The sequence below is a fragment of the Anarrhichthys ocellatus genome, unplaced genomic scaffold (assembly GCF_004355925.1).
Source record: "Anarrhichthys ocellatus isolate YVR2014 unplaced genomic scaffold, GSC_Weel_1.0 scaffold16, whole genome shotgun sequence".
NCBI lineage: Eukaryota > Metazoa > Chordata > Actinopteri > Perciformes > Anarhichadidae > Anarrhichthys > Anarrhichthys ocellatus.
The window spans coordinates 8,880,522-8,892,398 of NW_022280046.1; the positions used below are offsets into that span (position 1 = coordinate 8,880,522).

General features: G+C 41.6%; 1 protein-coding gene across 3 annotated transcripts in view; it reads right to left on the bottom strand.

Moving 5' to 3' along the window:
• Positions 1-11,877, bottom strand: part of wdr7 (WD repeat domain 7) — a 115,372-nt gene that overhangs the window by 36,586 nt on the left and 66,909 nt on the right. For all 3 annotated transcript variants that reach the window (XM_031855804.1, XM_031855805.1, XM_031855803.1), the window contains one exon: positions 10,580-10,693. In XM_031855804.1, coding sequence (XP_031711664.1) covers positions 10,580-10,693 — 114 coding nt within the window. The remainder of the gene's footprint in view (positions 1-10,579; positions 10,694-11,877) is intronic.

An 11,877-nucleotide genomic window follows, 5' to 3' on the forward strand; every position in this document is an offset into this window, starting at 1 on the left:
CACACACACACACACACACACACACACACACACACACACACACACACGGTTCAGCTCTCCACCAATTAACTTCAACCTGCTGTCAAGATAATAAAAGATGTTCATTTATCCTCAGTGTTTCATTTAGGTCCAATTTAAACAAATAAAAGAGTGCGTTTGTTCAAAATCAAATACTAACGTTCATTTATACTAAGTACGACATAAAGATCCGTATGTAGTGCGTTCAGACTGCAGAGAATGATATATAATAGACTGGCCAGAATAACTGAGTATGGCGGGCTGGTTGTATAGAAGTCTATGAGAAAATGACTCTACTTCTCTCTTGATTTATTACCTCAGTCACATTGTAAACATTGTAAACATGAGTTTATGGTCTCAATCTCTAGTTCAAGTCCTCTCGTGGTATAAATTTGAGAGAGAGCCCTCCCAATGGGAGTATCTACTGCAGGGCTGTTGCATGAAGACATTACCCGATAGTGCTACATTAAATCTGTGTTGAAATTGGCAGCATGAGCGCTGGTTAAGCCGTTAGCAGCAGGTGGGCATTATAACTCTGCTTGGCTCAAATATGGAGCTAACAGCTAACGTACGGAGTTATATTATGATGCGTTTAAGCTCTATTCTGTAAAAACGTATATCAGGCGAAATTCAATTTTAACATTACTATGATTACACGACATAACATTTTGTTTTTGGAGAAAATTGGCAGATCATTAGGGATTAATGACGCATTCAAATGTTAATAAAGAAGCGTATGTTAAAGTCTTTGTTTTTTTTAAACATGGCATCTATGTAAGGTTGTCTTATATAATACAATGAATTACCACCCAGCCCAACCTGAAATATGGACATATTTAATACATATAATAAAGAGATGTCTATTTGTTAATTGCAATGATAAAAACAGTATCCATCATGTTTTTGAATAACCCTCCCGAGGAAATCAAACCAACAACCTTCCCAGCCCTCCCCTCTAGAGCTGCAGCCCCACCATCTTCCCATGACGCACCTCCAATCTGCCTCCATTGGTAATCAATGGGAGACTGGTAAAACTTGATCACCAGGGACTGAGGGAGGGGATCAATAGCAGCAGGAAACCAATGTGAGAACGAAGGAGGGCAGAAGAGAAGTAAACGACAGGCAGTAAAATGCTGTGAGAGAAAAGATTTAGTAAGAAAAAAAAAAAAGGTAAGAACATGAATATATATATTATATATAAAAGTACGCGAAAACAAGCAGACAAACAGAACTCTGAAGGCAGCCTCAAGCCAAGCTTTTAAATGTCTCTGGATGAAGAAATAGTTCCATAAAACAAAAAAATGCTGGTGATGTGGGAGGAGGGGGACACACCATCCTTACAACAAATGTCAGGAGACGGAAAATCTGGGGAAATAATTGAAAAACACAATTAAGTTGATAGAGAAAAAAGATTTGGAGTCCCGAAACGGTGGCTGCCCTTCCAACCGGCCCGAGTCCATCTGAAGGTTAAGTGTATTTTACTGTCTTAAGACACAGACAGGGGAGCTATCTGCGCTTAGTGGAAACACAGCGCTCCAATTAGACGGTACGGGGGTGGGGGGTCAGGGGGAGATACCGCAAACAAACTGGATGCAAGTTGGTAAGAGGAGACGGCATAGCATCAAACTGCTGGTTTTTACTAGTCCTTTAACTGTGGGTCCTGTTGATTTTACATCTCTGACTGCCCATCAGTTATTATCCTCCTTGTGTAGTCGTTGTGCTAAATAGCCTTTGACAATCCCTCATATCTACAGGGGACAAGGCCTACATCATGATCCAATCGATTAAAGCAGCAACACAATGGCACCATAATAACATCCAAGGCCAGAAATGATCTGTCAAACAGACAGAAAAATACGCATCTACACTTGGTCTGCACTGTGGCACGCTCAGACCGCAATCTTCTGCTGGTCTTGAATACTGCTATCTGGAGACTAAAGACTTCTGAATTCAACAATTTGGCTACATTTGAGATAGCGGGCTTTGACTTTGCTGACGGACTAGTGCTAGCACGTTCCCAGCTTGCTAACGCGTTAGATGTTAGCTCGCCAGCTAACGCGTTAGATGTTAGCTCGCCAGCTCGCCAGCTAACCTGACGAGTCACCAAGCTTCTAGAAGGACATGTTTTGCCAGTTTCTGGTGTTGAAAGGCTTTTCAAAGATCCAGTGTGGGAGCAGGGCCACAGAAGTCATTTTAATTAGCCTTTATATTAATTAGCTCATATTTATACTTGGCACACCATTGACATTTGTAACACGCTCTTTTATTTTGATTAAACAAACACCTCTCCTAGCTTTTAAAACTAGATCAGGCATAAAATGTCTTTTAATATGTCTAAACTTAAGTTACTTTGTCTTTTATTCATTATTTTGTTGATTTCATTTTATTTCTGTTGAGCATTGTCAATACGTTATGTCTTCCTTCCTGTTCAGCAACTAACAACACTTCTCTATACACAAAATATCCAAGCTCTTGCCTCTTAGTGTTTAGCTTTCATGCTGACCTGGCGCTGGAGGGGCGGCGTTACCACCACTAAGTGGTTGCGTAGTCATTTGGCAGCGCTTGCCATTGCAATAACACAAACTGGCAGGAAATACCATTGGCAGTATGGTGTATGCGCTATTAATCATGCTTTCTTTTCATTACAATACATCTTTTTAGAATATATCTTGTGGTATTTTGGAAATGATTAAACATTTTGAGGATTACAGTATATGCAGATAAACTTTACATCATAGGTCAATACTAAATAATGAGTTTTCCAGTTAAAATTTCAACTGACTATCTCATACATTCGACTCAGTACATCCTCATTTCCACTAAGCGCCATCATCTTGACTTGTGAGATTTTCCTGACATTTCTTATTTCCCCCCCATGCCTTTAACACAGTAGAGATGCAGGACAGATGCACTGTTCTACAGCGACATCAACACCACCCCCCAATCACATTGACTTTGCTCCACTTTACAATTCAGTACTACCGTGTGAAGGTACGGATTGGCAATGATGAAAGCATGAAGTCTTATGTTTTCATCCATCGTTATCAATGATGCGTTGGTTTTGCAGTAGAATTTATGATCCGACAGGTTTTTAATACAACCGATGTTTTTGTCACTCTGCGGCTGTCGGATTCGGGGCGTTAAAGGAGCGGTATGAAAAATGGCTCTGGATGCATTTTTTTCTTTCCCTAATGCAGAGACAGTGCGCGACCTCCATCGCAGCACTTCTTCATAAAGAAGGAATTGCTTTTATTAAAGCCACCGCAGCTTAGGCGCACCCTCCTCTCGCTCACAGACGAATCAAAGCCATCGGCCAGAATTAGATTTACACTCCGCCAAATGAAAAGCATTTCAACTTAAGAGTGAGAGGGAAGAGAAAATGATCTCCCTATCACACAGACGGGCGGGCGAGGACTACGGAAGACGATAAGGGACAATGACACCCTGCAGCACAATTAAAATGTTGATAGAAATCCAACAAGTTATCAGAGGAATGAACAACCCATCACTTCAGAGATATTTCAAAACTGACTTTGACAAAGGAGATCGTGGTTCATGTCCTGCGGTCAGGTCAAGCTGTTCTTCAAATTCTATCTCGGAAAAAAACTTGGAATATGGAAGATGGTGGGTCCCCAATTATTTTTGTATCACATGGACGAGGACGCGGCGCAGCCATACACGTCCCTGTCTCTGTAAACAAAGCAGGATTTATATATTTAATGCTTTCAATTAGCTTTAGCAAACTGTTTAGTGCTGCCTCCCAATCAGCCTCTATTAATAGTCAGCACGGAAGATATACAAATGACACAAATTATGAATGTGCAGTGAAGAACAGTGGCGGTTTGATTTGCTGACTTTGTTTAATATCAGTGTTCCATTTTCATGTATAGACGAAATCATCTGTCCTGATTGAAGCCCCATGCCCACAAGTGTTGGAACGGTTTTTGGATCCTTGTGTTTTAATTTGAACTCCAACACAGCACCAAGATGTCCTTTGTCCTATCCTGTCCTCACTGCAGACATGTCCCTAGCTGTGTGGAGGTACTGTGGCTCTGCCGAGGCGAAACTTGTAGGGTTTCTACTACCGTTTTTACAAGGAACAGAACTTCTACATTTATTTAAATCTAAATCACAATGTCGGCATCCTAAAGATTATGTCCAAATGCAAAGTGTAGTAACATTGGAGTGGTGACGTTGTGCTGTTTGTGACCTTACTTAAAAAATAAATATGTTGGATATCATATTTGGTAGAGTGGAACCATTTTTTCATATAAAAATTCCATGAAATGATAACTTTAAAAGAGTGTAGGATTGCTGTGGATTGGAGAAATAAGAAAAAAAATCTGGATGATTCACAGTTTGTTGTGTTGAGTCTGAAGTATTGGATTAATTCAAGATGTGAAACAGTTAATCCGACCTCATTAGACACAAGTAGATCTCTGCGGTGAAAAGACAAATGATCTGAGAACATTTGAACTCAACATTTTTCCGAACTGAATCCCTGCCGATGGTAAAGTGGAGCGCACAGAGAGAAGGCGGGGAATAAAGTAAATCTGAATGTTCTGGACTTCTTCAGGTCGGCGAAGAAGAGAGAATCATTGATTGAGGTTGGTAGTTTGCTTTGAACGAAATTAGGATTTCAGTTTATAAATTCCATCTGAAGGCAGCAGGACACACGTGTGGAGAAATCTTTTTGTACATTACAGATAATATTTTTACTTGATCTAAATAATGACAGCCATGGTTTAAAACTATAAAGTGGATAAGATGAAAATATTGACATGATAAATGAAAGTTTAACTGGATAATGTGAAATTGACGTCACACAATCCACAAGATGGAAGACGTATCACTCTCCACTCCAGTTCTCCAGTGTTGTTACATAGTCAAGCTTCTCCTACCTCATAAACGAGCTTTGGCTGAGAACAGACACCGTCCTGCACAGCACACAAACCCAACAACCCGCCATATTGGTTCTCAAAAAGCGTAACCTGGTCCCTGATGTCAAAGCATTTCAAAAAATCTATTTAGAGATATTTTAAAAGTGCATCAAACGTCTTGAGCAAATTGGTAACCCAATTTACTTCTTTTAATTTGTTGGCAGACTAGGCTCGGGAAGTGCATTGCTGCCTCCCACCGGTTGAAGTTATGAGGGTCTGGGTTGATGAGCAGATTCGTCTGCGGTCAGAATCTCCTGCTCTTCCCTCGCTGGCTCCCCCTCTCTTTATCTCGTTTCCATATAAGCCGATTAGAGTGCGTGCTGTCCGTGTCTCTGAGGTGAAAACAGAGCTTCATACCGAGCGATGTGATCAGTGTTAACATGTGAATCTGCCCACAGGCCTGAAAACTCATCACCTCTCCGTCTGTCTGATTGTCTCGATGAACTGGGGGGGGGGTTGGTTGTCTGTGATAGGCTTGGGACTGGGAGCTGAGATCAACCAATCAGCTTGTTTTTAAACCAATTAGTAAAAGTCAGTCGGTCAGTTTTGGCCCTTCAGTCACACGGACAATCAGTTTGCCATGAAGTCAATTTGTAATCAAACAGCCAATCAGACAGTGACTGAGAAATCCAGTCAGTAAACCAGTCATTTCCATCGGTCTCCATGACTCTGTGTCTGTGGTGACACCCCCCCCCCCCACCCAAGGCCAATGCTTTATCTCTGTGACACATTCATAAACCTTGACACAGACATACAATCACACACACTCTGCCCATCCCCCTTCATGTGCACATTATCACACTGCCCACTCAACCATAAGATGACGAGAGAGAAACCAAACCATACCATACCAAATCAAACCATAACATAACATACCAAACCATAACATACCAAATCAAACCATACCATAACATACCAAATCAAACCATACCATACCAAATCAAACCATACCATACCAAATCAAACCATATCAAACCATAACATGCTAAATGAAACCATACCAAATCAAACCATACCATAACATACCAAATCAAACCATAACATGCTAAATCAAACTATAACATACCAAATCAAATCAAACCAAGCTATATCAAAATCAATCCATACCAAATCACAACTTACTACACTGTATCACAGTGTATAAACAATGTTATTCTGATTTCATACTATTGTGTAATGTCCTGTACTACTATCTTATATAGAGACAACAGAAATACATTCCTGTACATCAATAACTTCACTCTGCTGTCTGTAATATAATACTATCCCCATACACCAGCTGGGTCCCTCACTGTGTAGAACACAAGAGACACAATCACCAGAAACAGTCCAGAGCGCTCAGAGTTGCAGCTCGGACCATTTATCTCTCCATAAGTTCAATCTGTTCTGAGGAGAAATGTGATCTGACCCACACGACCTGCAGGCTCTGATATCAGATTAGCAGGGGAGGCTAGCGTTTCAGCTAACCAAATCACAACCGGGCTAATGACACCGCGAGGTGAGGGTCAGCCTGACCTCTGACCTTTATCTGACTTTCCTTCGTTCCATCCAACAAACAGAAAACATAGAAAACAATACTACTGCAAGTACATATCTGTAGTTTAATTCTACATGTTGGTGGCTGGAAGACATCAGCTCATAAAGTCTCTGAATCCTGAAGGAGACAAAATGCCCGCCAGCACAGAGATAATGTGTGTGTGTGTGTGTGTTGGGGGGGGGGCGGCCGGTGTCCAGCATGGACCTTTGACCTCCCTAAGGTCACCCCCTCCATCAGAGGCAGAGATGAGATACTCTCAGTCTTCCTTCTAGTGTGGAGCCACGTTACTATTCCACATGAATATGATTGGGCCTCATCCATGGCCTGAACAATGGTCCAATGACAAGAGGATAATACAACAAAAACAAGATATTCAACTGAAAATAATATAGAACAGAGACAATCATTACATTTGACAAGCTGCAACCAGAAAATATTGAACATTCACTTTACCAGACTGTTACTTGTCTGTTGATAGACTAACCATCGAACTATCTCAGCACCAGTGAGAATACATGAATACAGCTTTAGTTTGTTTAAGAGAGAGAGAGAGAAATCAATCCACATTAAAAACCCTTCACACCTGCAGATTTAAACTAAATACAGAGTTAGTGTTACCAGTTAGAGGCGGCCTCACACAGGCACAGTGCATGAGTCAGTCCGCTGTTCCTCTACTGGGAGCACAAATCCAGGAATTACCCACTGCCCAGTATAAACAAGCACAAGCTGCAGTCATCCAAGAAATATACGCTCCCCCAGCAGTCGCTCTCATTACCAATGGATGGACCTCCAGGGCTTCAGAGAGCCACTTTACTGTATACAACTGTGAAATTATATTCATGTTAATGATACAAATATTCATTTTCTTTTGCTTGCCGTTACCAATATCAAAGCCTTGGAACTTTTCTACCATTACATCCTCACATTGCAAGTGTTATTAACTATAATCCACAGAGTTGTCCTAGTTGGTTTGTCTTGTACACTTTTATTACTTTATTATCAGTTTATTACGGTTTCATTCTGTTATTTGTGCATCATTAGTGTTTCTCATGTTTTCACTGTATGCATCACTCACTTCAATTTGTTTGTCGGGATGCTTTAGCAAAATGTCATGTCAATAGAGGTCTGTGTATGTGTGTGTGTGTGTGTGTGAGAGAGAGAGACACAGAGAGAGAAAGAGATGGGGGTGGTGGGGGGATTTGAGGAGGGTGCTGTGGATCCTAATGACATCCCCTGACACAACCAGGGACATAATTACCACACACACACACACACACACACACACACACACACCCCTCTGGTCTGGGAGGTTTTGCAGCTGTGGCACCGAGCAACAACTGTTGTCACCTGCACATCCTGAACTGTGTGAGAGAGTATGTGCGCGTGTGTGTGTGTGTGTCAGCGGAGACAGTAGACTGAGGTGATGAGTCTATCGCTGTGGTAACAGCCTGCAGCCAAGTGATTCTGTGGCTGTCGACATCTCTTTTTTCCTTTGTCCCCTCCTCTCCTGTTTCCTCTCCTCCATCCTTTCCCTTTTTCATTCTTCTACATTCCTCCCATTTTGCTCCTTTTCTTTCTGTTTTCCCTCATTTTCCCTTCCTCCATTTCACACTTATCTGCTCTCCTCTTTGCCTCCCCTCTGTTCTCACAGTAGTGATGTTAGTGAGGAGTAACGAGTACAGGATACATACTCTGTGCCATATGTAAAATATAGAAATTTAAACGTCAAAGATTTGAGTATTGGAAATGACCTGGTTTCTGTTTGTAGTCTTTGTCGTATTGACCAGTCCTGCTGGAGCAGGCGTTGATTGTGTGGAGAACAAAAGAGACGGAACGCATTGACTGAAATGCATTGTGGGAACCCAGCGGCTATTGTCTGATGACGAGTTAGCTTTTTATTTGGTTTAAAATTAGCTTGATAACTGGACACCTGAGAAACAACACGCATCGTCTCTGAACTCCAACCTCCCATCTCAAGTTCCTAATCGGACTGTAAACTATTATGAGCAGCGCGTGGAAAAGGAAGTCTTGGCCCAGACATCCAGAAATATAGACCCCATGCCCCCCCGAGGCTTATCCGTTGTCAGACCGTTAGCTGACTGCATTATAATAGACTTAAAACTTGTCTGTACACGAGATCCTCCTCCTGTCTCAAATCATTCTGGAGGGGTGTTCTAGTCTATGTCACATAAGAAGCAGTACATCCTCCCATTGGAGAAGAACCAGAATCAGAAACTGTTAATTGCCAAGTACGTTAGGCACATCAGATAATATTTGGCATTTTCTTCTTAAAGTTACTGTGAGGACACCGACACCACGCTGCTGGAGACCCAGGCCGTATTGCTGGACCAGCTGGAGGGAAGGGCGGCACGGGAGAACCAGAACCAGGACTGCGCGGGGCAAAATGAGATGGTTTTCCAAAGGGAACCTGGTCCGAGGAGAAACTACCGCTTTTGTCACCGGCAAGATCAACACAAAATGAATGTTCCTCGTAGTATATTTAACTGGTTCTAATGATTATGAACCTCATCATTCCTAAAGTTGTTTGTCAAGTAAACTCAAAACTATTGTCTGGTTCCAGCTTCTCCACTGTGAGGATTTGATGCTTTTTTCCTATTTTTTATCTCAGCAAACTGAATATCTTTGGGTTTAGAAGACATTTTCAAGATGTCGCCTTGCACTATTTCTTATGAAATTTCATAAACTTAACAAATATTTGATTTATCAAAAAAATAAACTAATTAATAGATAGAAGACGTGAGACACTGTCCTAATAACTCTTCACTATCATAACAGTCATTTTAAGTTTGTCAACAACAAGAGATACAAACACACAAAGTAAAGAAAGTGAACCATAAATGTTATATGGAATGAGATGTATAATGTTCCTGTGAATCAATCCATGGTTTGATTTTCATAAAAAAAAAACATGACCTACTAATTATTATCACAAACTACACATGTGCAGCTGTTTGTCCACTACACAAAACACAAATAGGCTCCCAAAACGGTACATCCACGATTTATTTAAATGGATCTCATGAAAAGAGGAGCACAGGAAGAAGGAAGGAAGTTTGGAAGAGAAAAGACGGTGAAGTAAAGAAAACCTAACATTTTTTCCTCCGCAGCAGAGAAGATTCAGACTGTCTGCTAACAGATTTAATACTGCAGAGACTGAATGAGGAAAAAAAAACACACCGCTGTCAATAGGAGAAAAATGAGCCGTGAGAAATGATAAATTGTCAGACACGTGCGATATTGACTGGTCTGAGAGAAGGATGAAGGGAGAAGGAAGGAGAGGTGGTAAGACGGCGTTAGAGCCGACACTGCAGTGCTTTTCACAATGTGAACTTCCCTTCAGACGGGTCACTTCATTCGCTTTTTATTCTCGTGCGATTTCTGATCCATTACAGTTAATGAGATGATGATGAGCTGCTGCAGGACGACCACTAATCACTAGACCTTTACACATTAATGATACAGTTACTATATTGTGATCAGTGATGAATAAAAACGTGCTGCGTGTGTGACTGTAGTCTCAGGAGAAGATCCACCAGGCCGAGCTACCTGTCAGTGTAAGTCACGGTTAAACTTTCAGGATAATGTGTCAAAAGATAAATGGACTGGAAAAGTGTGTGTGTGTGTGTGTGTGTGTGTGTGTGTGTGTTTGAGGGAGAACGAGAGACAAAGAGAGCGAGAGAGAGCATGTGTGCACACTAAACACCAAACTGCTTTTGACACCATGCAGGTCACAGTAGACTGATATTATACACGCACACACACACACACACACACACACACTCTATGATTAACCTACATTCAGAGTCACCCAAGTAAAACCCCTAAATTCAGTAGCACATAAATGATGAATGGCCTTCTAATGTTTCCTGTATCAAACCAGATGGGGCTCCACGGGTCACTGAGCAAAAAGAGATCCCTAAATTTCAGACCTCAAACATCACGTCACAGTTTATCAGTAAGTTGCTTTAAAGGTAAACTATGCAAACTAAAGCCACATGACTAGCTTGCCCAACACTAATTAAATAAGCCTTTTTTCTGTAGACGTCAAAATTTATGTCCTTACCTGCTGTGATGTCATCATCCGTGACGTCCATTTCCTCCTCGGGAACCTTTGCTTCGATTGGCTGAGCCTCGGGAGGAGGCGGGGCCGGAGTGGAGGGCTCAGTGGCCGACCCAGCTAAGGGGGGGGGGAGAGAGAGAGAGAGAGAGAGAGAGAGAGAGAGAGAGATTTTATGATATCATATCATGATTTTATATGATGTTTCATATCAGCCTGTATTGTCACAGAAAAAAGAGAGCCGAGACAAACTGTGTGTGTGTGTGTGTGAGAGAGCCGGGAGTCTTAGAAAGAAGTATACATGTGCTGAGATATTAAATGGAAAGACCATAGTTCAGCAAGTATGTCATTTCAAGTCCTGTAAAATATACTTATCACACCCATACAGCGAGTCAGAACATATGTCACTTGACATCATTAACACAAATAAATAAATGCACACTGTGCGTAGGAAACACATCGTAAACCTCCTGATCTGAAATAGTCACGCTAGTTACTTGTTGTAAGACTAGCATACATAAGTCCAGTGTGGTTGGTAGTTGCCATAGAAATAAAATGCTAGTAGAAGGGACATTCCCATTCAAATCCAAGTACCTGGAGGGTCGCCGTTGCCATCTTGGATCATGGCTGCCGGCATTTGTTATTTTTAGCGCAACCACTGAACAGAAGTGACCATATTTGGAATGCTGAGGAGTGACGTAGAGACGCTGTATACGTCTCTGGTAGCAGCAGCAACCTGTCAATCACAGTAAGCCCGCCCTAAAGCATACTCTGCTTTATGGTCTATTTGACTCTAAATGGACCATAATTTACTAAATGAACATCATGCTGTATTGAAGAAGACTAGAGATTGAGACCATAAACTCATGTTTACAATGTTTACCGAGGTGATAAATCAAGAGAGAAGTAGAGAGCCGGAGTAAATGAGTAACATTTAGCAGCTTAATGCTCCATTCACACACTCTTGTCACAGCGTAGAAGAGCACATTGCTATCGCCACTTTGTTCGGCTCGTTTTCTGTAACCAGTGTAGCATTTGATGCTACACTAGTTACAGGTGGCCAGCATAACAACTAACAACAATCGCCATTTTCTTTTGTACTAGTCAAATGACCTCGGAAAACAGTTCAGTTCAGTGTGTGTGTTGTAAGCTCATCACACCAGGTTTCTGTGTTGATCCTTATTAACTGTGCTGGTTAAGCAGCTAATAAAGGTTTATTGGGCCTCCTCCTTATCTGGAGAGTTAATGGAGAAAAAACACACACACACACACACACACACACACACACACACACACACACACAC